Here is a 27,938-nt window from a genome sequence, read left to right as displayed (position 1 = left end):
GTCCGTTTGGCTCGCGAAAGAAAAACGCTAAATTTCCCCCGGCGAAAGGAGACCACCTTGCCGTGGTGCCGGGGCCCAGGTGCCCAGACGGTCAACATGTGTGTTTGCAGGTTGTGGCACAGGGACCTTGGAAGGGAGAACAGGCCCATCACATGAGGAGAGCTAGCCTGATAATCGCTTTACAGCTGCCGCCCGCCCAACGTAACATCCAGCCGCTACCAGCTGCGGGGAGGAGCCACTAAAGCCGCGGACGGCAGTTTGCGTTACAGACTAGAGGTGAGCATCTTTATAAGGCCATGTTGATTTGATTATATGGATGACATACTCTGGGAACCCCAAAACTGATGCGAGCGTGCGAAAAAAAAAGGTTGGCCAAAAAAAAGTTGCTTTCATTATGAAATCTATTTGAAGGTTGAACAAATGACACATGTTTGTATGGTTTGGCGAATGATGTAATAATCTTCACATTCATTTCTTCACATTTTCGTCTTTTTCGTTTAATTTTGGCAGTCGACGACATTGCTATCGTTTTCTAATGTTTGCTCGTTTTGCAACTGTTTTGTACGATTTACAGTATGGTTTCTCAGGACGTCGAAACTATCCATGTCCAGATGGGAGAAGCTGAATTCTAAGAACTGCTTCTTGATTGTACTGGTATCTTTTTTTTCGGGCTGGCATGGAAAGATAACACAGTGCCAGAAAAAAAAGAGAGAGCACAATAAGAAAGCCTTAAAAAACGCCAAAAATACGCCAAAGCCCAAACCTCTGCTTGGAGAGTATAAAAAGTTCGCCCCTCTAGACCCTTTCCTGTACACTTTTGAAGGAAAGGAGAGAAGCTGCAGCAGTCAAACTCTTTAAGGACATGTTAAAGCCTGATCATCCACTGCACGATCTCATGCCGCCTCAAAGATGCACAGCCACTGGCAGGAATCTGAGGAACAAGAGTGCGTTCACTCTTCCCAAGGCCAGAACTGAACGACTGAGACAGTCTTTCCTGCACACTGCAGTCAGACTTTATAATAACTCTATTTCCTAGACCAACCACCAGCCTGTGAGCTTGGATCTTGGTGTAGTGTTTGTTACTATATGTATTTTTGTCAGGATATTCAGCACATATGGTATGTACAATTGTTTTGTAACAAACTTACGCAATTCAGGGCATATGGACATGTATATGTGTGTATTTCCCTGTCAATGTATGTTTGAAGAAGAAATAAAGAAATAAACGTCACACGTCAACATTTGTCCGAACACAATTAACTCACATATGGCCTGTCACGAGAAGACGCTGAGAGGTTATCAATAGTTTATTATGAGTAAAATGACATTTACAGTAGATATGCAAAATCATACTGACTTATTAATCATCGCATTCAAATTAGTTTGATACATATGCGTCTAGTGTTACATCACCATTCTAATGATTTCATAGTAATAACATGGCTTTAAAATACAGCTGTCACATGCCTAATATGGCGAACTCAACATGATCTTACTGCCTATTTTTCAAATATCTACACATATTTACATCCTTTACTGTTCTTCTTACATTTTGTTCGTTGGACGGCGGTGCGAAAGAGCCCCGGGCTCTAAGTTTGGGTAGCTTTCCGGGGAAAAACTAAACAGAAAATTTCCTTTTACTGTACGTGTGTGCAAGCTTCATTACGTTGTGCACTTTCTGCAATGACCGATGCCATTCAAGGGAGATTTTAAACTGTTTAAGCTTCTTGGCTATCCCAAACGGTTTTCATTGTATAGCCACTATCGCTTGATTTATATTTTCAGATGCATATCGATACACAGAAAAACAATGGAAGACTTCAGAAGTCATTTAGATAACTCAAAATGGTAGTTGCGGAGGGGGTTTTACTAGAACTATTCCATTGAAACAGGGGTGTACACGGCAACACATTTCTTCAGCTCCTTTCCTTCATTATGTTTACCGAAGGAAAACATATTGTTTTTGCTCAGTTTCTTCTTCTTCTCCAAACAGTGACCTATTACCTGACCAATCACATGATTTGTTGACATCTGTCACCATGGTGACTGGTGTTGGGTTACATCATGTTGCAATTTCATGGTCTGCTCTGCTCCTGTCACCATATTAGTAGTACATGTATGTGAATGAGTAGGAATTAACAGAGCAGACAATGTCCGAAGGAAAACATTATGCATTTGCTTTGCAAATGTTAATTCTCTAGTTAGAATATCTCATATTCCTTACATGCAGCTCACTCATCAACTGTACAACGACCCCCATGGCACAACTGTACAAGTCACTCTATATATGTTACATTGGACTTCATCATACACACCCTTAGGGAACCTAAACAGCTTGCCTCCCCCAAAACGTAAGGTAAAACAGACAGCTACTTTTCTTGTACGCAGTCACAAGAAGAGTCAAGGGCACTACAATTCTTCATCTCTAATATGGCTCGTACAATATCGTAATCCAGAAACAGATGTAAGGTGAGAAAATGCCGCTTTCCAACAGCCCCCCTCCCACCCCGACAGATTTTCAGGAAAGAAATGAAGGAAGACCTGACGGCTTTCCCGTCAAACATCTACTTGGAGATGACCCCTGACCCCACTCATTAGCCTCCATAGCAGGCTTTTGTTGAGAACCTTTCCTTTTCTGTTTTTTTTCTGTTCTGACTTATTTTTTTCTGTTCACATATTGTATGCCAGTTCTGGTTGTAACCTACGTTCACAAAGACTGACAGATATATGCCCAAAACCGGGTAGAATCAGAACTGACATACAATCAGGTAAATAGCACATAATAAGCCCCATGAAAGCCCTGCCAAGACGCCTGATACAGAGGCTAACGGTCATCCCGTGTTGGCTTAGCCTGAGTGTCAGCCTTGTTAGCTTTCGTCTCGCTACCCAAGATCCGCTCCCCGCCAACAAGTTGGCCAGGAGCGGATCTTGGGTAGCGGACGAAAGCTAACAAGGCTGACACTCAGGCTAGTGTTGGCTGTCTACATGGCAGTTTCAAATGATCTCTCGTCCTCCAGAGCGCGGTTCTCGTGTCCGTCCGAGGCGGTGGACCGTCTGTTCTTCCTGTCGGCCGGCTGGGTGACTGTCCCCATCTCCACGTCATCCACCTCATCCGGGAGCTCGTTCCGGACCGAGTGGGCCACGATCCCCGCCCCTATGGAGTCGCCCAGAACGTTGATCATGGTTCTGAACCGGTCCCTGAAACGGAATGAAAGATAAACAAGAAATGCTTTTGAAAAAGCTGGCCTTTCGCTTTGTTTGTGTATGCAAAGTTGCAATGAATGAGCTTGAAGATATTGTTTTAATGGAGTAAAAGGTAGAAAAGTCTACCCTCTACTTGCATCATTAAAACTGTATCACCTTGATGGTAGTTGGCTGATAATTTTACTTTTGTTAGTTTTACTTTAGACATTCTTGACAAAAACAGGAACTGTTGTCACTTTCATCATTATGATTAAGTCAAGTATAAACACCAAGTCTGCTACATTTTTTACACTGTTGTCCTATCTTTTGAGTGTTCAACAAACACAATTTCTCGATATTAAAGTATGATTCTGTTGCAACTACTCAGAACGACAACTTGATCGACTGGTATTACAGTGGTAACTTTTTCTACAAAACAGGAGATATCTTATTGGCGGAAGGCTGGCTAGCGCAACGAAAAGTATCAATCTCAACAGGACAGGACCTTTGCTTTATATATATATATAAACAGGCGACGGGCTTGGCATGAGAGAATGAACGAACTAAGCAAAGCAAAGCAACAGAATACCTTTGCTAAGTTGAATTGTAACATCTACTTGAATAATGAAGTTGGCACAACGTGTGAACGTCTGTTGTCATAGGTGTGGTAGCTCAATGTCACAACGATAAAAAAGACCCTTACAGGAACCAATCAACGGCGATGATGAGAGTGACATCATCTGCAGGCAGCCCGACTGCCGAGAGTACGATCACCATGGTGATGAGCCCCGCCTGGGGGACGGCTGCTGCACCAATGGCAGCCACGGTAGCTGTCACGCTACATGACGTCACAGAAACATGGCGTCATTACACGGATAGAATCAGCTTATGGAGTCATAAATTCAAAATCGTAATCTTTCTTACCATGGATTCGTCAATAGGATGCACGTTTAGAAAGGTTTCTACATAAAGAATAAAGTTAAACATTGTGGTCGTGCATTTCATTTATTTCGAAGCCTTTTAGCTCTACAGGGCTAGTCTTCCAAGGCTCAAACATTAAAATTACATAATCACATACATGGAAATTACAGTGAAAAAACAGTGAATACGTTAAAAAAAACATGAATACATCAAAATATCAAGAAATGAACACACAAATTGATATTTACAAATTAAAAACTAGAGGTTGAGGTTCATGTAACACTGTTTACGATAGCTTTTGTGAACCTGAGTAGGTTACTCAGTGTTTTAACATGATATGGTAGATTGTTCCACAGCAATATTGCACTTTTCTGTGCATTTTTTGTGTTAAACGGGTATGATTCAGCACCAAGGACAGCTACAACAACAGCCTCCCACCTGACAACAATGATACCACCCACGTCCAGAGGGGTGCCGTTGACCTGCGCAATGAAGATAACAGCCACGGCCTCGTACAGCGCTGTTCCGTCCATGTTGATGGTCGCCCCGATCGGCAAAACGAAGCGAGTTACTCTGGGATCGATGCCGTTGTTGTCCTCCAGACACTTGAATGTCACTGGCAGTGTGGCAGAGCTGTGTAGAAACATAACAACGACTTAAACAAGTTCAGCATACACAGTCTACGTCTTAGAATTTTAGGATAGAAGCCATTCATTCATCGGTTTCAATGTATAAAAAAATTAAAAGCGGCAATAACGTTAACTAAAAATCTCACAAGCCACAACTAAACGTCAACACACAATGGATTTCACTATGTCCTTTCCAGGTATGCCAGAGGTGTTCAAACTACAACTTCAAGTATTGTTTCTTCAAGACACGCCACACACCTTGAAGACGTTCCTACAGCGGTGAGAAGGGCCTGCACAAGACCAGCGATGAAGACAAACGGATTCTTCCGTACAAAGACGAAATACAGGAGCGGTAAGATGATAAGACCTGCAACATTGAGGTTACGGACTTTAGAACGAAGTATACATTTATAAAGTTTGGTGTACAGGGTACTACATATAGAATACAACACGGGGTATTCCGCATCGCCCTCGGTCCCGGCCCTCCCGCGAGTCGGATCGCCCTCCGGCCTGCGGCCGTCGGGCGATCCGACCAGCGGTCGGGCCGATACCTCGGGCGATACGGAATACCCCGTGTTGTATTCTATATTTACATTGTCCATGTATGATTTATACTAATAATCGGTCCCGGCCCTCCCGCGAGTCGGATCGTCGGGCCGATACCTCGGGCGATACGGAATACCCCGTGTTGTATTCTATATTTACATCGTCCATGTATGATTTATACTAATAAACCAATCACTAAGTATCTGATACCAGCCCAGAAAAGAACAAGAAACATGTACAGTCATGCCTTCAAATATCAGAGTTATCAACCAAGAATTGAGGTATTCAAAAACTCGTATTTCCCCAGAACTATCGTAGACTGGAACTCGTTGCCACCAAGCACAGTTGGGGCATCATCACTAGAAAGCTTTAAACAACTCCTGCAATCAAATGTGCAAAGATTAAGTGTAACAAGTCGTTCGGTGTGATATAGCTAGCTGCCGCCGCGCCGCGTGCCTGCGAAGCTGGTGTGTTACGCCGAAGGGCGGTTGTACCGGCTATACCGATACAGATATACAACAGTATATAGGAACAACAACAGTAGTGTTACGTACCGTGTATAGCAAGCCCCACCAGCACAGTAATAGTGTACAGGCCCAGTGCTCCAGCCAGGGCACTCAGGTCGTCATACATCTCAATAATCTTCCCAGCGATCAAGAACGTGATGCCGATAGGTGAGTACCTGGAGTCAGTGTAACACGGTGCAGAACAGAAAATTCAGGAACTCATACATAAGCCATATGCATATCCATTCCATAAAATAGGTTCCCCGTGCATTTTCATAACGTACGAGTACCTCCAATCTGATTGGTTTTACTGAGACGCTCTATGATTGGTCGAAATGGGTCGTATGTTTCAAGGTGGCCGATCTATGATCTCACAAGCCAATATGACGGCGTACATTGACTCAAGACTAAAACAGAATAGGATTTTGCAAAAGTGAACGAATCAAACACAGGAGAACACTGAATCTTTCGCGATCGAAAGTAACTAATCTCCAAGTAGACCTTTTGGTCAGGATGTATCCGCGCGACTATTAAGTTTGGTTAGCAAAAAAAAAAGACACCAGTACAAAACAAGAAAGCCCAATAAAAAGCCTAGAAAGGCGCTCAAAAATAAGCTGAAGCCTGCTTGAAGACTAGAAACGTACCACATCACTACCCAGACCAGCCGCATGGTGGCGTCGTTGAGCGAGTTGAAGAAGTTGATGAGAGGTCGGCCGGCCTCGCCCATGGTGCTCAGGATGACCCCGAGTGCGATGGAGTAGGCCACCAGGCCGAGCACGTTCATGCCTTCCTTGGTGCCGTCCTGTGTGTGTGTGGGGCGGTTATCGTGATGGATTACATAACAGTTTACACTAGTCATATGACCTTTGTGCACGCTCCATCAGCAGAAATCTGATGCAACAAATATGTAACGATAACAATGAGTGGGCGCTCAATGAGCAAGTTAAGTTTGTAAACCTAACTCAATAGTCGACTGAAGATGATCTCATACCAAGAATGAAAAAAGGCAAAAACGGAAAGTTTTTTGAAACAGAATTTCACGATACATTCATAGCTTCGAATTCTTGTGTTGTACTGTTCTTATGTTGTGCCTATTTTTAAAGGCTTGGCAGTGCAGATGCATACCGGTTATATATTATGTATACGAGATATACATGTAGGCCATGCTAACTTTGGAACACAAACATTAACGTTACGTTGTGACATATAAGCCATGTCTTTTCGGCTCTAAGATGCCGTGTTGAATAACAGTAGTACGACAGTGTCACATCTCACCACACTGTGTTCATTACTTTCTATGTTAACCGTTAAATTCGCCGCAAAAATGCCAAACGTTTTTAGGGGGAAGGGGTGACAAAAAGGGCAGGAGACAGGTGGTCATGGTGGTCAAGATCATGGCACTATCTGCCGCCATATCTGCTCAATGTCAAGGGCATGTCAAGGGCACTCTGTAGTTACAACCTTGAATGGCACGCAAGGGAGTCAGAGGTCAGAGTTTCACCCAGCCTTCCAAGAAATGTGGGAGGGGGGCAACCCACTTCGAAAATTAGTTCAACCCTCCTCTTCAGTTATCACACAGTTTTTCCATTTGAGCCTTGAGGTCAAAGCTAAATGGACTTCCTGGTTGAATTTGTGATAACTCTTAGCGTTTCCAACTCACTTAGACAGATATTTCTGACAGGACAACCATTAACACGTTTCCTCCTCTTAGCCTTTATCGCACAAGTAAACATTTACGTATCAGGGGTGACGTCCATTTTGTACTGCTCGTATTTGAGGAGACAAGCCAGGCTATGGTCTGTCGTGAACTTCCAAATTCTTTCCTCGTTTCTGTTTAATATCATGTAGAAAGTATAAGATAGTGAGTCGGTTCCCTCCAAAATTATCAAATTTACATGACCTTGTTTATATTCAGGGACTGGCATCCTCCTATCCGGTGCACCATTCAGCTGCCTTGAGTAAACGGTGGCACAACGAAGTTGTTTAAAGTTGTCGGAAATGTTGGCAGGGGGAAGGACAACAACGAATGTGTAGTTTAGAGCTGAGGTTCTTTGGTGGGAACGAAATAGCTTGAATTTAGCTTTAGCTTGAGTTTTGTCCAAGAGTTGTCATCATACGGTACTTGGTGCCATTCTTTCCTGCCATTTTGTAATCTTTCGTAACTCCGTGAGTGAAGAAAAGATGTCATTTTGGTTTCATTGCCTTCGACAGAAGGCTATGAAATCGTTTTGGCACTGTTTTGCAGATTATGCACGATAAAGTTTGAAGGCATGGTTCGTGGTTCACGATTTTTGGAAGGCAGGTTGTCTTAGTGATGGGCATTGTCAAGGCCAAAAATGGGCTTCGTGGGGGGGGGGGGTCTTATTTTAACTTAGAATGTACCAACAGGACACTGAGTAAAATGTTTAAAATGTTCTGGTAGATGATTTACCTCGGTAACGTAAACCTTGGCGGGTTCTGTCAAGTTCAACATGGTGTCGTTGAACATGGTGTCGTTTCCGGCCGTGCCATTGCCGTCTTCCGGTATGACCTCTTTCAGCACTGTTTGAAACTGAGAAGAAATGATTTTTGTTTAACAACTCTAATATAAGAAACAAATACCATGAAATCTAAAATCTCAATTCATAACTGTTGAACACAATTGAAAAGATTTTTTTTACATAATCACAAGTCCTAAGGTTAAACTGTTATCAACCACGTTTACTTGACAGTGATAAATGCCACGGTTGATAAATGCCAACCATACATACAGACTCAAGAACATTTTGTCAAATTCTACCAGTTTATTAGCTACTGGAGACGGGTATGTGCAGTGACTGATAAATCACGATAGCAATAGCGAATCTTAGAAAAATTGTACTTTTATATGCACAAAACTGCTAAGTAATTGACAAATATGTGTGCTGGTGTCAATATAATGTTTGCTGTGTCAGAAAATTGCAATGACGTTAAGTACTGAGTCAGGTACGATCGAACCCCATGTCAACAACGCCCACTTCTACAAACAACATGGGAGGGTTACTACAGTACAGTTTAATGGGTACAAAGAGTTAAGTCAAATTTCGGGGGTCATGTTAAGGTGAAGCACGTGCAAAGAACACTGTTTGTACACGGCTACTGGAGGTTACCGAAATTTGGTCATCACGAAAGTTCATCTGTGTTGGTAGTAATCATAGTAAAACGTTGAACCTTATTCCAACACACAATTTACAGAGATCAAATTTTCAGCGACCACTGTCGCCTTCATCACTTCACAACGTAATCTTCGTTGTAAAGTGATTGGTCATTAATTATCCTGATGAAGGCGACAGTGGACGTCGCTGAAAATTTGATCTCTGTAAATTTGGTTATGTCCTCTTTTAAAGACGGTAGTTAACAAAAGCTTAGCCTGTGTATACAGCCGCTTTAGTCAGGCTAACAAAAGCTCGGACCAGTAATTAAAAAAAGTCAAGCGTACAGTCTTTCCACTGACCAAACGAACTTTATTGATAAAGAAATGTACTTTGTACGTTTTGCATCTTTTCCTGTCTTTCAAAATAACACTTTCACATCATGAGAACATACTCCAATTATTAATATTATATAGGCCATACAAATCCAGTTTTGGCCGCTCAAAGGTATTCACCCAGTTGCAAAGGAGGCGTAACACAACAAAAGTTTCTTCGATGGGTTTATAAAGGTAGTTAAAGATTGGCTACGTAATTTATTAATGTTGACCAACTTTTTGCTAACCCTTATCAGAAATCAACAATGAAGCCATGGTAAAATATATGGCCTCTTTTCAAAGAAGGGTGTGTGCCATAAGGGTATAGGTCCAGTATACCAGATGTTGAAATATTTCAACATAAACGGCTTGTTTACAAAGCCAAGAGATTTATAATTGTAAGGACGAAAGTAATTTCCGTGAGAAAGTCTTGAGACGGCCCAAGCTGTGGCGGATGTAATTAGAAGACGTCCTTTGAAGGATCTATTTTGGGAAACATTCTTACCTGCTGGAATGTTGCTGCTGCAAGATTGTCAGGGAAAATATTCCTGCAAAGACAATAAAACGTGGAAAATGTCAGGAAATACACAATGAATCAGTCCCTCGTATATTTACAACACTGAACGATCAACTCTCCTTAGGCAACTTACCCTGGGTGCCAAACTAGTATCGGGCCGTTAGCCGTTTTCCTTCGGCAGCCAAGAGCCCTTCGCCCGCCTATCTAAATAGTACCGCTACGGGGGAGTTGAGCCCGAGGGGTTTGTCCGGCCCTAGAACTAGTACTAGCGGTAATTTACACCAGCGGGCGAAGGGCTTTTGCGGCCCGGAAAACGAGTTTTGGATTCCAGGGTATAGGCAACTTTCCGGGCGGGGTCCTAGGACACACCCTAAACTAATTTGTCGCACTTTTTGAGGACACCCTAACGGTTTAATCTCTCATTTACTTGGAGACAGCCCATTATTCTTAAAGTTGCAAAATCTTGTCCCTTGCGCAAAATTTTATCACAACAACCAAACGCTTTACAATTTATCTCTAATGTGTACAATTAAACATACATATATCACAATTGGATGATGTCCTTTCTTGCCATTTCAAAGCCACATTGTTACATTGTATTAGTTTGTTCCTTGCATACGTTCGTCATCTCTTTATCTATTTTGCACTTACTCGTATATTAGTCAGTGTTGACCAAGTAAAACAAAATGGCTCAAACATCCATGACTAGTCACTTCAAGTTATGTTAGCTTAGCCAATCAACACCGCCATTTTTCCGTTTCCAGGCAACGAAGTCATTACATAAGCCTGCACATATGCCAAAGTTTCCTTGGCCAACAGCTAGATCTCTCGTTACTTAGAGATTACAGGTCTGTAAATTAAACATCAGCAAAGCTTCATTTGTCTTGTCATTATCACTTGTTTACTAACAAGGCGAGCGACAAGAGATAAACAAGCAAATTGGGATACGTAATCAGATTCCAGACTGCTTGTTTTTTGTTTTGTATACTGTAAAATGTTTGTACACAATCGATCTCTGATCATCATTATCGTCCGGCTGCGGAGCAGTCGACCACAAGTCTTCCCCACGACCGTCGATCCGCCGCCAGGTTGGCAATGTCCTCTGGCCGCAGGTCACCCTCGGTGTCCCCCAACAGGTTCCGGACGTAGCCCAGGTAGTCGAGTCGCTGGCGCCCTGGGCGCCTTTTGCCGTGCGTCGGTACATACAGGGCATATGTTCGGCATGGTTCCCCCACAGGCATTCTAAGTGCATGTCCCAGGAAACGAAGTTGACGCTGCCTTACCATGGTGATAAGGGGTCGCTCACACGATCTCTGATAAGCTACATGTACCTGTCGCCTGACCGGTACCAAGCGCAACCATAAAATGTTTGGGTACCACTATGCCAAGTGTAATCTTGGACTTTGAGATTTTAAGTCTCTGGATTTCTTTATGTGTAAATAGCGTCAGTCACACAAGCCTTTTGGGGGAGCTTTAGTGGAAAAAATAAACATCCGCGCAACTTATGTAAGAAACAGAACGGTGGGGTCGTGTGGCGTAGCGGCAGAGTGCGCGACTCGGAACCTAGAGGTCCCGAGATCGAGTCCTGACATGCCATCGATCTTGTGCCCTTGGGAAAGGCACTTTACACAATTTTCCTCACTTCACTCAGGTGTAAATGAGTATTGTCCTGTCATGTATTTGTCCCCTGTGTTGGTGGCGGCATTAGTGTAAGTTGAAAAAACTTAAGTGTGTCGTCGTGATGTTGGAATAAAAAACAAACAAACAGAATGGCCAAACAATCGATGTAAGTATACGTACAAAAGGGTGTTGAACTGCAGCTACGAGGTTTGTAAACGTTGATCGAACAGGACGTTGCCCTTTTTTTCTGAAATATGCTCAATGAAGGATTGAAAACAGGAAATGAGATAACTTTTTCTTGGACCTTCTGCGACCTTTGGCCTAACTTCCTGTCAGTGTCCTCGACGTGCCTAGGATGTTGAAACAACTAAGGCCACAGCAAGTAAGGTTTATGGATGACATCAGCGCGCGCATTGATTTTTGGCTGATTTTGAAAAAAAAAAAGAAATTTTGTTGCCTTCTGACAATGGTCACCATGCCGAAAATGGGCAAAGATGTCTGTTGCCACGCCGGGAAGTGGATGGCAGATACATATGAAGATTAAAGACTCTGATTTAATGTTTTGTTTCTTACTTTGATGCAGTGATATGTGATGTTGGCTGTGAATATCTGATGTCCCCACTGAATTAAAACCATTTGTACAATGATTGAGTCAAAATTTTAAAATGTAGGAATCTTGTTTTTTTCGGCCCGTCTTGTTTTTTTCGCCCGCTCGCATTAGATTTGGAGTCTGCGAAGGATGTCGTACACAAAATTTACTTGCTGTGGCCTAAAATAAAAAGCGAAACACAGCAGACACACAAACAACCACACAAAACCGTACATATACTAGTACCTGAGAATGTCGAGGAAGGCGTCCACGGTGGAGACGCTGGGTGCCTGCCCCGTCCTGTCCACCTTCCCCGCGCCTTTCCCCGGCTGGATGCTGACCACCAGCACGATCCCCATGATCACGGCTATCAGCGTGGTGCACATGTAGTAAAGCACTGCCCTGTGGACGTGAATATATACTAGTACTTCAAACAAGATACTTGTTTTTTTTCGATAGTAAGTGCAATACGGCTTCGCTAGGGCTCTCATTTCTATCTGACCGCGCACATTGGGTCACCCCGCCCCATCATATTATATCGGACTCAACTAACTGATGTACACTCTAGCTTATACAGTCATATAGAACTCAAGACATATACATTATCATGTAAGCCATGCTCCATATATATATATATATATATACATGTACTATATTACCTTTTTGAAAAAGTATAATGTTATTTTCGGTACAAAGAATTTGTAGGTATTACTGTAGACATAAGAGTAGATGTTAGTCAGATGTGTAGTACTGAAGAGTTACAATTGTTGTGCAATAAAGACATAAGTGTGTTGGATGTGTTCTTTTACATGCGTGCAGACAGTTTGGCGTCTGAGGCTCCCCATACACTGCACCGAGGGCTTTATTCACCACCCGAAAAGACACGTGTATATATTGACACAATTTTGTTGTTAAAACTATAAAATATATAACCCAGCGCATCCTCACAGCTGCATTTGGGACTCAAACAAGTTGTTGACATGTACTCAGTCAGACGGCAACGCTTTACCACTGTGTTGTTGCAGTATGAAAATGTCAAGTTCTGTTTGTTTCCTTGTTTTATACTCATTAATTTCTTACCTAACTATGGGTACGGTTTGATTTAAGAGACTTTTCCACTTTAGTCTTCATAAGGAAAACACTAAATGTCCAGGACAAATGTCGCGACTTTATCAAGAACGAAACAGGGAACATCGTGTTTTTCTTTCCTTCCTAAAATTCTTTTGTATGCCGATCTGAATTGTTCCCTGCCAACCTGTTCGTTAATCATTAAATGTGCAGCAGGATTTATTTCACTTTTTTGACGATCTGTCTTTATTCGTTTTCTTGTACTACGTTTTGTTGTGTTTCTCTAGTCGATAACAAGTCACAGCTTCGCCAAAGCTCTTGTCTGATGTTTACGTGATTATGATGATAAGGAGAGAAAAGACACAGCTTTAACTAAGCCATGCTTTTACCACAAAACAGATACCAGCCTTTCTGGTAGATTATGTGGGATCTCTCCCGATTATACACGACCAGTAGGGTGACTTATGCTTTTCCTTGTAAACAAATACATGATCCTGCCGTGAAAAAATGGTGTAGTAGTAGTAGTAGTGATTGGTTTATTGAAAAGAACAAAGAACATATCAGACTTGCAGTAAAACTGAATTGTGCTGATATTTACAACTTTTGGGATTATACAATACTAGTAGATATAATGAGGGCAACTACACTTGTAATATACTAAATTTATAAAAACCATCGTCATCGTCATATTATTATAGCAATATAAGTAAAACAATATAATTTCTCACGAGTAAGATTACTACTGTCGTTCTACACTAAAATGACAAAGTCTTTGAAGTTTTAAAAGTTTGTCTGGTACGAGCGCTAAGAATATGTACAGTTGGCGGCAAGAATTCGATTTGACACAATAAACAATTAATAGTACTCGCTGAGATTAGGGTCCAACCCGATTAAAAATTCAGTTAAGAAGTTTGTAGTCCGACCAGGAGTTTTGCTAGTGCAGGGATCGCAACGTTGTGTAGCGGGTGGTGTTGTGACATGGTGGATAGCTGTCCCTATCAATCAACTCATCAATCTACAAATGGATCACTTTTGTCACTGATTGAAAAAGAGGAGTAAATTTATCTTTGAAGTCCAAGACAGGATAAAATGGGCAAAGAATGTTATCTCCAAGTAGATGTAGAAAATCCTAATTTTCTGGTCGGGCATCTGAGCGCATCTCTGTCAGACACAACCACCAACCCCTTCGTTCAGTAAAAATACCATCGACCCCAACATCTGTTTGAAGAATGGCTAACATGTACAGTGACAAGTACAGTAGGTTGTAACGGTTAAACAGTAGTAAGTGAATACTAGAATTCCGAGATCTCATACCTCCATGAAATATGATCTTGATATGTAAATGTAAATTTCTTCTTTAATTGTGCAAATGACCTCTGCATTAACATGATATATGCATCGTGATGTATGTTAACTTTTGATTAACTTACAGATATCCCAAGTATGACATTCTCATCATTCACCATAACGAAATCATAGATCATTTGCATAATTAGTATCTGTTGAAGTTCCGCCTGCCATAGGTTACATACATTACATGTATGTAAGTAGTATAATGTAAAACACTGTAATTATAGAATTTCCTCATTAATTATGCAAATAAAGTCCTCATTTGCATAATTTGCATTTAATTATGTACATCTCTCTCTCAGCTACCTACACACCAAAAATAATGAAAATATGTTGTTCCTGTCTGGACTTATTTAAAACACTGTAATTATAGAATTTCCTTATTTATTATGCAAATAAAGTCCTCATTTGCATAATTTGCATTTAATTATGTACATCTCTCTCTCAGCTACCTACACACCAAAAATAATGAAAATATGTTGTTCCTGTCTGGACTTATTGGCTTTTAAACATTTCGCCAGAAAGTGCCCTGCAGTTCCAGAACAAGCCGCTAGGGGGCCCAAACTCATATGACTTCTTCCCAAGCACGAGAGCTACCTTCCATCAAAATTTCATGACCCTAGCATGTCCAGATCGCGAGATATCAAAACCGGAAGTTGCGCTGCAGTACCAAGGGAAGCCACTAGGGGGACCAAAATCTCATCATTTCCAGTTTTCGTCACACCCTACCAACACACCAAGTATGAAACCAATCCATCCAGGCGTTCTTGAGTTATCTTGTTGACCAACAGACAGACGGACAGACGGACAGATAAACGCAACTGAAACTAGAATTCCGAGATCTCATACCTCCATGAAATATGATCTTGATATGTAAATGTAAATTTCTTCTTTAATTGTTCAAATGACCTCTGCATTAACATGATATATGCATCGTGATGTACGTTAACTTTTGATTAACTTACAGATGTCCCAAGTATGACATTCTCATCATTCACCATTACGAAATCATAGAATTTTCACATTAATTATGCAAATTAGGTCATCATTTGCATAATTAGTATCTGTTGAAGTTCCGCCTGCCATAGGTTACATAGTATAATGTAAAACACTGTAATTATAGAATTTCCTCATTAATTATGCAAATAAAGTCCCCATTTGCATAATTTACATTTAATTATGTACATCTGTCTCTCAGCTACCTACACACCCAAAATAATGAAAATATGTTGTTCCTGTCTGGACTTATTGGCTTTTAAACATTTCGCCAGAAAGTGCCCTGCAGTTCCAGAACAAGCCGCTAGGGGGCCCAAACTTATATGACTTCTTTCCAAGCACGAGAGCTACCTTCCATCAAAATTTCATGACCCTAGCATGTCCAGATCGCGAGATAATGTAAAACACTGTAATTATAGAATTTCCTCATTAATTATGCAAATAAAGTCCTCATTTGCATAATTTACATTTAATTATGTACATCTCTCTCTCAGCTACCTACACACCAAAAATAATGAAAATATGTTGTTCCTGTCTGGACTTATTGGCTTTTAAACATTTCACCAGAAAGTGCCCTGCAGTTCCAGAACAAGCCGCTAGGGGGCCCAAACTCATATGACTTCTTCCCAAGCACGAGAGCTACCTTCCATCAAAATTTCATGACCCTAGCATGTCCAGATCGCGAGATATACAAACGGAAGTTGCGCTGCAGTACCAAGGGAAGCCACTAGGGGGACCAAAATCTCATCATTTCCAGTTTTCGTCACACCCTACCAACACACCAAGTATGAAACCAATCCATCCAGGCGTTCTTGAGTTATCTTGTTGACCAACAGACAGACGGACGGACGGACGGACGGACGGACAGATAAACGCAACTGAAAATATAACCTCCATGACACATTTCATGGAGGTAAATATAACCTCCATGACACATTTCATGGAGGTAAATATAACCTCCATGACACATTTCATGGAGGTAAATATAACCTCCATGACACATTTCATGGAGGTAATAATATAGAAGTACTAAATTCGCTGCAAGACGGTAACTAGCCTGGGTGCAATCCTATTTGTATGCCGGGGCTCCCATACTCCCCCCTTAGAAACTTCTTATTATGGGTTCACCACACCACGAAGTGGTGTGGTGAAACCATATTGCTTTTTCTGATGTTTCTTCTCCTTCTCCTTCTCCTCCTCCTCCTCCTCCTGCCATATCTTTAAATGGATTCAGCTTCTTCATTTTAGGGCCTAAGGTCCTGAAATTTGGTATGGAGGTACAGTGGGCAAATACCCCTAGGCGTTTTTTAAATTATTGTGATACAGGCTTTTAGAATGGTTTTATTTGAGTTTTTTGGCTGTGTTATAGCAAATGTATTACTGTGTTAGTCTGCCTTGTTTACCACGTTTGGGCATGAGTCATCAGAATGGAATGCAGGGCATCAACCAATAGGCATGCAGCTTTCCTCTATACTTCTTGCTGATTGGCTGTTGGGATTTAACTTGATTAACACTTGCACAGAAGCATTTCCATACTGACAGTATGTCTGTATTCAAGTGTTTTGGTAGGTATTTCAAGCTTTCCTGCTCCAGCATTGGAATGCCGGGCATGGACGTTTTTTTTATATTTGAAAATCAACAGTTTGCATTATGCAATTAAAAATCCTAACCAATAAAGTAGGGAATAGCTATCCAACTGTTGTTTTAGTTGTATTTTATTTCATATTATAGTTATATCAATGTAAATCATTGTTTTCCCTTGTGTTTCCCATTCTTTCCCTGCCATGTCGTAAAATGTGGTGAACCCATCGCTGTATTTGCTCCAAAGCAAATATTGGCCTTTCTAGTTATTATTGTCATGTCCAACTACCAATTATTGCCATGTCCAACTACCATATCTGCTTACGTAGGCCAATTTCTGTACACTTTATTCCATAAGCGAGAACATATCATCAATACATGACCATATGGTAAAACTCAAATACTGTTTAGATAGTAGTTTATAGTAAGTTAAGTTTTGTAGTATTGTTGTATTACTGTCACACATTGTACCTTGTACGATTGTTGAGCAATAAAGTTCATTCATACAAATAGGATGGCACCCAGGCTAACTGCTAGTAGCCTGGAATCCAGTCTGATCGTGATTGGGGGTATTGGGGTGTTCAGGCAGGTTGTGTCTTCGGGGGCTCTACGAGCTTCCCCCGCCCAGTGCAACAGACCGTCCCGGTAGGAGTGTTACGCTAATCAGAGACAATATGCTTGGGGATTTTTAGGTTCGTGGAGGGCTAATTAATCTCTCGTGAAATACACACCGGGAAACCTATGTGAGGCGGGCGGGCCCGAGCTCTTACGGCCCCGAGCTCTTACGGCCCCGACCACGATCAGACTGGATACCAGGCTAACTGCTAGCGGCTCGAGCTACACTGCCATTACCAAGCCCGAAAACAGTATCAAACGACAGCCAAGAAATTTTCGCCAGGATTTCGGAATCAAGGCTTTCTACTTATTGGCAACGTGTTTGGCGTATTAAAGACGGTTTTATCTTCTACCTCGGGGTACACAAGTACTGACTACTATTAAAGCCCGAGAAATGGCGGGAAAATACTGTCAAACAATCAATCAATCGTCCGATAGACGTAAAGTTTCCGTTAGGATAAAGAATTCAATGCTGAGTTGTGTTTGTCTATGGGGGTGGGTCTTTAATGGCTGTGTGGCACCTGAGTCAAACACCACTGGTATATGACTCACTGGATCCGGACCACGAAAGCACAGCAAATATATAGCACCGCAATTTCCTTGTGTAGTAAGCACCTGTATTGTTTACACACGCTCTGGTCGGGTCACTAATTTGTGGGCTATATGGCGTACAATAAAAACTCATAACACTAGACTCTGTGTTTATACGTATATCGCTGCCCAATTCAGTCATAAATAGGGCACATGTACTCTAACCAGACGGACGTCCTACCCGACCCTAGATTCTACTCTGCTCTGCTCTGCTATGCTATGCTGAGATCACATTTCCAAACCGGGGCCCGGCCGGGCTGTTTCGATTAACGAAAAATCAACAATTTATATCAATATTACACGCAAATAGTTCTCCTTGTTATTTTTTTCAAGTTTAATTTTTTGTGCTTTGTTGTCTTTTATATCATACTTTTCGTTCCATAATACTTTCCGGCTACTAAGTATACGGCGTGATATGCGCCCGTGCAAAATGACACGAGAACAGAAAGATATCTATCATAACATGATACCGAAACACAAATTTTAAAGCCCGATCATTTCACGAAACGATTGTCCTCCTGGGGCGTTGAGCGGTAAATAAATCAGTCCGTTCGCCCCCGGGTGAATATGATACTCCTCCCACAGATGTGTCAACCCATCTGTCTTCTACTGTTGTCGAGCTGTCCATGGGGACATACCTACACACCACTTGTCGGTACACAGGGGCTACCGTCAGGGCTGTCATTCTAGCAGCACACTAGTATCTCTTTCTGCTCTTCTCTAAATGTTTTCTGGTTCCAGTGGATCGTAGAACTCTCCATCAATCAACTCATCAGTCTACAAATGGGTCACTTTTGTCACTGATTGAAAAAGAGGAGTAGATATTCATCTTTGAAGTCCAAGACAGAATTAAATGGGCGAAGAATGTTATCTCCAAGTTAGTAGATCTAGATGTAGAAAATCCTACTCTTTCTGGTCAGGCTCTGAGCGCATCTCTGTCAGATACAGCACACTAGTATCTCTTTATCTCTTTCTGCTTCTCTAAATGTTTTCTGGTTCCAGTGGATCGTAGAACACTGTGTGATGCACGCACATTGGCACAGCTTTTTTAGACACAGATAAAAGTGTATCGAATCCGTTTCAGATATTGTTGTTATCATGAGCCTAGAAGGCGTGAAATCCTCACAAGTGTTCTACACGCTGAGCGTCAGTCTGAGGGTCGCGTCCTTCATATAGTACTGCCATATAGGGATATAACGTAACAGTGTTAACACTACAGCTATCCCTTTTCCATCAGAATAACACACTCAATTCTATTGGGTTTATTTCCCACTATAAAAGACCAATCGTACGGTCTTTGACAACGCATCGATGACGTCGACGGGTCTACACTAGTTGCTCGTGAATGGACAACTGACAACTACTATATGAGACGTATATATATCCCATATAGAATGTTTGTGGGACATATATAACTTGACCGGGGCACCTCTTCTATCTTCTAGTAGTCCAAACACAATTTGATGCACGAGTACCATCGGGGTGCAGGGGGCGGGGTGTGTGAAGTAGAGAACGTGAAGGCATCTGGCCCGTGCATAGGTTCAGCGGGTGGCCGTAAGTCAAAGCAGAGGTGACTGATGGACTAAATTGGAAGCAAATGTCTGGCCATTCCTGGGAGAAAAGGGCCCGCTGGGAAGCTTTCTGTTCTGTGGCACTTGCAAAGTGTATTAGTAGTCCTACGTGTCTAGCCTCTACCAGGCACCGCGGATCGCTGGAAAAATAGTAGAGCCGAAACCCACGGACCCGTGGGTCGCAAATTGGAGCTTCTATGGCCTTAGATCTTCTCTGGTATACTATCCCTTTATTTCGGCCAATTTCTACTATTTTTCCAGCGATCCGCGGTGCCTGGTAGAGGCTACTACGTGTCCGGCCTATGGCCGGCTGACTCCTCCGATAAATTATTCAATCTATTTGGCCAAATGTGCTATTTTCCAACAACCACATGGAGTGTAGTAGACACGTTTGTAGTACTGTGTTCTGTTCTAAGTCAGGCGGACGTGGCACAAACAGTCTCAATGCCAAAAGCCGGCGGGAACTTCAGGTTGAGGTTGTAAGCTACGTAAATTGACAATGACAGAGGTCGCAGTGCGTTTGTCTACGTGTCAGTGTCAAAGTTTCTTGCGCGCGTGTGTCGTCTGGTTTAGGATTAGTCCATCACTAAAAATGGTTGGGGGAGGGCTTGAAAGTTAATATAGGTTGCTTGATAGATACTGATAATTTCGGGGTAGCCGTTACAAATCGGATGGAACCCAGGCAAGATGATTTGTATATTTGTTAGCAAATTATGTACCTGGATGTCTAAACTTATCGACGTATTAGGATTCTAAGTTCACTAGTATTGCCAAGCCTGGTTCGTATTTATGTACAGTACACCCCCTCAGTGAACCTCTTACCATCGCCATGTCATCGTAAATTGTTTCGGGACACCTCGAAGTCTCCAGGCGACTCAAGAGGGCAGGGGGTCGTTCTCAACTTGGGACCGAGCAGGGCATTAGAGTTAGTGATTTAAGTAGTGTTAGTGACAAGGTTGTGGAAACTATTCCGAAAGTATGACAGTGGATGGTTTGATATCATTGCTAAAACACACGTATATTAATAATAAAAACGGTATAATTTACAACGAATGAAGGTAAATAAGAAAACACAAAAGAAAGCTCACCTCCCACCAAGCTTCCCGCTTGTTTTGGAGTCGAGCGAAGCGACGCCAGAAATCAGAGACGAGACGATGAGCGGCAAAATCAGCATCTTCAGCATCCTCATCAGAAGGGTACCCGGGAAGGAGATGTACTTGACGTCACCTTCCCCGACGTGAGGAGCGCAGGTGAAGCCGAGCAGCACGCCCAGGCACACGGCGACGATCGTCAGCAGGAGGAGGGCATTCTGCCGGAGGAACCTCAGCGTCTTGCGGGCGAAGGTCTCGGTGCTTTCCGCCGAGTGGTAGCTGGGAGGGTCGCTGTCCGGGTAGGACTCGTTCCCCGACGATGTTCGACCCTTGGCTTCGACATCCATGGTTTAAACAAGAGGAAATATCCAACTAAACGCAGAGAGTACGGACGTGACAGGCTGTACCGAGGCTCCCCTGTGTTGTGAAATAAAAGCAAACAGCCGGTCCTAGCCGGTCTAACGCGCGGGTGTGTGAGGAGTCACGTGGCCTTCTTATCTCAAAACCTTGTCTACGTTTGCTTGCCAACTACCTGACTACCTGGTACATGTGGTATGGCTGGGCATGGCCATGGAATACGACAAAGAAAGACGGTGTATACATAGCGGGCCGGGGCGCGTGTGTGTACATGTGCTCTACTTCGTGTGTAGTATCCGGGTCGACTACCGTCCGGCAATGTTTGGGTATTTCCGAAATCGTGTTTACCCTTTCTCTACTTCCATTTACGTCATGTATTACTTAAATATGTAGGATTGTAACACTGAAACACTGGGTGTGTGAATGGAAAATATTAATGTCAGTCGACCTCCAAATTCAGATATGGGATAGCCCTAAATGAACAGCTGCAACTCTGAAAAAGTACAATACATCATAGAGCTGCAGGCATGTTGACCTATGTCACCTATTAGACATGTTAGACACTTTAGAGCACTAGGCAGGGCCACATGTACACTCTATCAACACACTTCGTAATGTTTGCGCTCTCAGCGGCCCACAGCCGACAGTAGTAGTAGGCATCCTTCCATATCCACAGCCGACAGTAAGACGACACAATAATCCCAGTTTTAGCTATAAAGCTCTCCTAAAGTTCTGCTGTGTGACCCTCGACCCAATTTGCCAATTAGACGTTCAGGTTCTTTCCCCTGTCAAACATCCAAACTCGGGACATCTGTTTTTTGTCTGCGTACAACTCCTGGAAGTGTTTACGGGTACTTTGGTCTAAACCGCCCGGCGAGAGAGATAAGGAAAAGATATCCGAGAATTCTGAGCGGGCGAGTAATAGTATATTTCGAGATATGCAAATAGATAAACAAGGAATAATTGTGAAGAACAGAAAAATATGTTCTCTATCATCATTTCCAGCCGGAAACAGGATAGGTATCACACAGCTGAATTACACTACAGACTGTAGAAGTACAGTCAATTAGTAAAGAGCAATCCCAGTGCGACTACAGTGTAGTACTCTTTGACACACAGATAAGACGTTAGGTGTCGATGTACATGTAAGATCCTACAGAGCACACCACATGTGATAGGGATTGGTAGAAACGTCTTCTTTTATCACCAGAAGATAAAAGAATTCTTCTATTGCTTCTATATTTCTGCTACATATATCCGGTCAAATCGCATCAATTGCCATATAGGAGGGCCTGCATGCCCTTTTTCGTTAACCGTTATGGGCTATCTTATAATTAATTCACCGTTAATCGTTGCCGACTCGCTCTAATTCAACGTTAAGCGTTTCATCGTGAAGCGTTATTGGTCGTTTTAATTCAACGTAAAACGTTTTTTGTCATCCTGAATTCAAAGCGAGGATACCAAGCCCAGTGCAGCTCGAAAAAAAAGCCTATCAATTTACCGTTAAGCGTTGCCGGCCGTCCTGAATTTACCGTTAACCGTTGCCAGGACCCCCCCCCCCATGCAGACCCTCATATAGGAAAATGCGTAGGGAATCTGACAGTTTCTGGCACCTGGTATTGACATTGCCTTGAATAAGAACCGCTCCGTTGCGGCAAAAAAAAAAAAAAAAAATCTTGAACAGTAATTTATGACACCTATTGTTAAAATTGTCATGGATTAAAAACGCCCCGTAGCGCCCAAACAAATCTCTGCAGCAATAGAAGCAGCAGTTTCTGACAGACCTTCTAGTGCGTGGTCATTTGTTTCTATGAGTGCGGGCGGATTCGGTTCGCGTGGATACAGCCCCTCCCCCGAAAACCGAGCCTATCATGGCTTGTAGAAACAAACAATACCAGCTAGAAAGTCTGCACAACAGGCTTTCACTTGGTGTTGAACTCGCCATGGATCAAAAACGCCCCTTAGCGGCAAAATAAATAACGGCAGCATTCCATGACAAGACGCCGATATCGTGTCGTCCAGCACGTATTACATTCACACAAATATGTATAGAACTTTTGTGAAATTAATTCTTTCGACTCGATAGCTTTGATTCGGTTGATGTTGACTTGTACTTGCATTTAAACGCCGACTAAAAAATTTCTGTCCCATAACCCTAGCAGTAACGAACAAGAAAAACACACATCGACACAAAGAAGTCTGGAAATAAAACGTGTTCAAGAAGCAGTAATAGTGCAAACGAATATACACATGTCAATACGAAAGACTTCGGAAGTTGGTCAGCTTATACAATACTAAGTACTATTTGCCCGTTTCTCTCCCCCTTATTAGCTCAGGCATTTAATTGACAACTGCATATAAACATGTTATCCTACTGATATAACATTGTCTAAGTGTTACATGCCGTTTAAAAGGAAAGCTTTTGAGATCAATGCGTTTACAGCAAATTGTTTAAAATTTCACTGACTAAAATACATCAGCAACATCATCAAAATTGCAACTACGACAAAACAATGTACAGATTTAACGTCCGTATTTGTTCCTAAACTTCAGTTTCTAATACATGTACTAGTCAGCTATACCAATTGGAGTTACACCCTAACACATCTATAGCAAAACTATTTTATCAGCATATCACGAATAATCTAACCATAATGACCGTATCTGTTATTGTCATAGACTTATTCGTCTTTTTACGAATATGAATTTTTATACTGATGTTGTATGTTTGGCAACATATAACATATAAAGGGCACTGGTTGGATGACAAGGCTATGTAAAATCGAACTATAACAAACAGCTAAACTGTTGTCCGTACTGCAGCCTTCATCGGGTTAAATGACCCGCAATCACTATAGGACACGTGACCTAATGGGCACGTGACCTAATGGACACATGACGACAACCGATGATTATGAAAGCTACAGTACAGAGGCAGCACAGCTGGTTACGAGTTTAACCACCACCAACACAGATGAACGTCCAGATGTCGGGCAGAGACCTCAAAGCTTCCAGGAGTTCCGCATCATGAGGTCGAAGTACGCGTCGTTGTCAATAGAAGCGCTGATGCCGCAGTAGTAGTTCATGAACTCCTCCTGTGTGACCTGTAGGGGGAGGGGGGCGTATCGACAAAAATAAATTTCAAAAAATATCTTAAAATGCTGCCGTACGTTGAACTAAATCATTATTATCTATCCTTCATCAAAATATTAGCGATGTACATTCAATCGTTAGGGAGTGGGAACAACTTTTTAAAAAAAGGGGCGAGGCCTGTAATTTTTGATTACGTCATCATGACGTCATGAAATTTTGCATAGATTATCATATTGTACCAAGGTACTTGTAGAAAAAAATCAAGAGCCATATATATCACAAAGTAGTATTTTTAAGACACCCCTAGAAGTGCTCAGCCATCCCCTGGCCCTACCTTAAACTAAAGGCATTTTATCTGACAAGGCCGCAGCAAGTAAATTTTATAAATGACATCCTCCGCAGAATCCAAATCTAATGCGATAGGGCGAAAAAAAGAAGGCGGGCCAAAAAACAAGATTCCTACATTTTCATATTTTGATATCATAAACCTTGTCAAACAAGAAATGATACCTAACTATTACAACATCCATCTCGCACTGAAACAACCTTGAAAAATAAAAGGTTTCAACCACTGTACGAATGGTTTTGATTCAGTGGGAACATCACATATACACAGCCAGCATCACATATAAAAAGGAATGAAATAAATCACTGCATCAAAGTAAAAGACAAAACATTAATATGCAGAGCCTTTTCTTGTCTCTTCTGCTCAAATTTATCTGCCGTTCACCTTCCGGCATGGGAAAAGAAATCCTTGCCCATTTTCGGCATGTTAATCACTGTCAGAGTGCAACCAAATTTCTTGTTTTTTTTCCCCAAAATCGGACGAAAATTAATGCGCGCGCTGACGCCATCCATAAAAATTACTTGCTGTGGCCTAACAGAAATAATAACAGAAAAACTCTTCTTGAGTGATAGCCTGTAATTTAGATGTTTCAGTGGGAAGCTATGCTTAGCATTTGTTGGGTAAATTGCGGAAATAGTTAAGATGATTTTGTTCCTTCTGTACAGCCCGAGACTCCCTTTAATATTGGTTTATATGCACGTGCTTTAGATTCTTTGTAGAGCCCCTGAATACTGAATACGAACACTGTTTATTCACATTGACTGGCAGCCAGTTTTGGCTGAATTACACAAGTGTTACATATTAAAAACTTGAAAGAAATACACATTAAATAGCCTGGGTACCATCCCACTTGTATGCCGGGGCTTCCACACTCGCTTCCCTAACAAGTATAGTGTGGGAGCCCTGGCATACAAGTAGGGTGGTGCCCAGGCTACACATTAAACGCATTGACGATTAAAATTAAACAAGATTCAGATTTCTATAGGTCGGTCCATTAAAAACTCCATGCAGGAGGTGCTCTACTATGACTTGAAATGGTAACATTGACTTACACGTCCATCTCTCTTGGACGCGTCGGGCTCGAAAGTTTTGAGAAACTCCTCAAAACACTCCTTCTCCGTCCACTCCCCGTTCTTGTACTTGGGATGTTGCCGGGCGTTGTACACTCCCTTCATGTCAGCGGGTGTGATGACGCCGTCTCCAGACTTGTCAGCCTTCTCAAATGCCTTCTTGACGATGCCTTGTCTTCCCTCGGACATGTTGGACTGGAAACAAGTACATTTCAGACAAACCATTATATCTACTAGTATATGATCTCCAAGCAGATGTGGGATCCAGGTCAGTGTTTTAACCGTGTTTCTTTTTTGCTTGTTATACATCCCGTAAGGCCACACCGACTTAATTTTATGGATGACATCCACGCGCGCATTGATTTTCGACTGTCGCCCTAAAAAAAAAAATCACCTCCACCGAGGCTCTAGGACTGGGTAGTCCATGGTAGTCGGCGACAAAGCCGAGCGCCCAGGCTATCGAATTCGAAGCTCCACGACTCAAGAACTCAGTACATTAAGTACAGTACCGATTCATAAATGCTGCAAAAATCCAGCATGTGCCGGCTTGCCATATACGTCGCTAAGTACTGACGCGAATTCACAATACCAGCATTGTATTCCTATGGTTTAGTAGCATTTTTATTTTTGGCCGAATTTTTTTTATCCGGCGCCCGCGCGCACTAGTTTGGGGGTCTTCAGAGGATGTCATCCATAAAATTAAATCGGTGTGGCCTAAGAGTAAAAGAAAGGAAACACAAAAATTGCGTACTCAATGCCAAAAAAAAAAAACCACGCAAAATACACTATCAATCAATCATCCGCGGGCATCATGGTCCGATGCACTATGTTGAAATACACTATCTTAAATCCAAATTCATCTGCTAGAGGTCTTACTTGTGTGGTATTTCTTTATTCTATCTATCACGCATATGTACAGTCACGCATAGCTAATGCAAAATCCATACGTAGCCGTGCCGTCTGCTAGTACTGTAGACAACTGAAGCACTCACCCGAATGCCTTTGAGAAACTCATCGAAGTGGAGGGTACCGCCGCCGTCTGTGTCGAAAGTGGTGAAAATCTCCCTTAACTCTTCTGCGGTGAGAGTTAGCCCGTAGTCTGCACAACCCTCCTGAAACTCCTCAAAACTCAGACTACGGTTGCCATCATCGTCCATGATACGGAACGTCCTGGGAGTAAAATTAAACGTGATATGAGATTTAAAAATTACAATTTTTGTTCGTAAGGCAATGTTGATTTGATTATATGGATGACATCCGCGCGCGCATGAATTTTCGGCCGTTTCCAAAAAAAAAAGTTTTCAACCATACTGTAAATCGTACAAAACAGTTGCAAAATGAGCAAAAATATACCGTAAGTTACAAAAAATAAGTAAAAACTATACCAATGTCGTAGAATGCCAAAATCAAACGAAAAAAGACGAAATTGTAAGGAAATGAACTTGAGGATTAGATTATTCGCCAAACCATATTCTGTGCCATTTGTTCAACCCTCATGACCACGTAGATTTCATAATGAAAACAACTTTTTTTTGCAAAACTTTTTTTTATTCGCACGCTCGCATCAGTTTTGGGTCTCCCGGAGGATGTCATCCATATAATCAAATCAACATGGCCTAATGGACAAGCAAAAATAGATCTACATTCGGAGGTTGTACTCTCTTCTTTTTTTTGGCGCTCATATAGCCTATGTGGGCGACAAAAATCGCCACGTCTGCACTGTGCGTTGGATGGAACAAAACTCTTTTTGGGGGGCAATATTTCATTTTTATTTTACTTTACTTTGAAATGAAGGATTAGGTACATCTGTACATTTTTATCATGGTCGAATCTGGGTTTAGAAAATCCATATTGGCAGTACATCAAGTTGCCATCATTTGGTTTTGTAATTTTTTTTGTTCGTTTCGTATTTCACGATAATTCCCTGTGGGAATTTTCCTGTGTCATTTTGTGGAAAGCAATCAAATTAACTTCCAGCGCACTAAGGCCATGTTGATTTGATTATATGGATGACATCCACGCGCGCATGAATTTTCGGCCGTTTCAAAAAAAAAAAAGTTTTCAACCATACTGTAAATCGTACAAAACAGTTGCAAAATGAGCAAAAATATACCATAAGTTACAAAAAAAATTAATAAAAACTAATACCAATGTCGTAGAATGCCAAAATACAAACGAAAAGAAGACGAAATTAGTAAAGAAAATAGAACTTAG

The 27,938-nt window shown here is 41.9% G+C and overlaps 2 protein-coding genes across 2 annotated transcripts in view; both read right to left on the bottom strand.

Moving 5' to 3' along the window:
* Positions 1 to 1,289: 1,289 nt before the first annotated feature.
* LOC109476111 (excitatory amino acid transporter 1-like) lies at positions 1,290 to 21,414 on the bottom strand. Its single transcript, XM_019776991.1, has 10 exons — positions 20,856 to 21,414; positions 12,242 to 12,397; positions 9,775 to 9,817; positions 8,217 to 8,336; positions 6,430 to 6,587; positions 5,834 to 5,961; positions 4,992 to 5,100; positions 4,543 to 4,737; positions 3,887 to 4,021; positions 1,290 to 3,198 (listed from the first exon to the last, which is right to left on the bottom strand). The coding sequence occupies exons 1-10, from the start codon at positions 21,203 to 21,205 to the stop codon at positions 2,982 to 2,984; spliced, it is 1,611 nt and encodes a 536-aa protein (XP_019632550.1). The 5' UTR covers positions 21,206 to 21,414; the 3' UTR covers positions 1,290 to 2,981.
* A 1,999-nt stretch (positions 21,415 to 23,413) lies between these two features.
* LOC109476121 (calcyphosin-like protein) overlaps positions 23,414 to 27,938 on the bottom strand; it is a 9,713-nt gene continuing 5,188 nt past the window's right edge. Inside the window, exons 2-4 of the mRNA XM_019777016.1 lie at positions 26,717 to 26,894; positions 25,707 to 25,919; positions 23,414 to 24,319 (exon numbers count right to left, since the gene is read on the bottom strand). Coding sequence (XP_019632575.1) covers positions 24,218 to 24,319; positions 25,707 to 25,919; positions 26,717 to 26,894 — 493 coding nt within the window. The 3' untranslated portion in view covers positions 23,414 to 24,217. The remainder of the gene's footprint in view (positions 24,320 to 25,706; positions 25,920 to 26,716; positions 26,895 to 27,938) is intronic.

Source organism: Branchiostoma belcheri, unplaced genomic scaffold (assembly GCF_001625305.1).
Source record: "Branchiostoma belcheri isolate BF01 breed outbred unplaced genomic scaffold, Haploidv18h27 scaffold36, whole genome shotgun sequence".
Classification (NCBI taxonomy): Eukaryota; Metazoa; Chordata; class Leptocardii; order Amphioxiformes; family Branchiostomatidae; genus Branchiostoma; species Branchiostoma belcheri.
The sequence above is the reverse complement of the archived record's forward strand: the minus strand, read 5'-3'. Positions and strand labels throughout refer to the sequence as shown.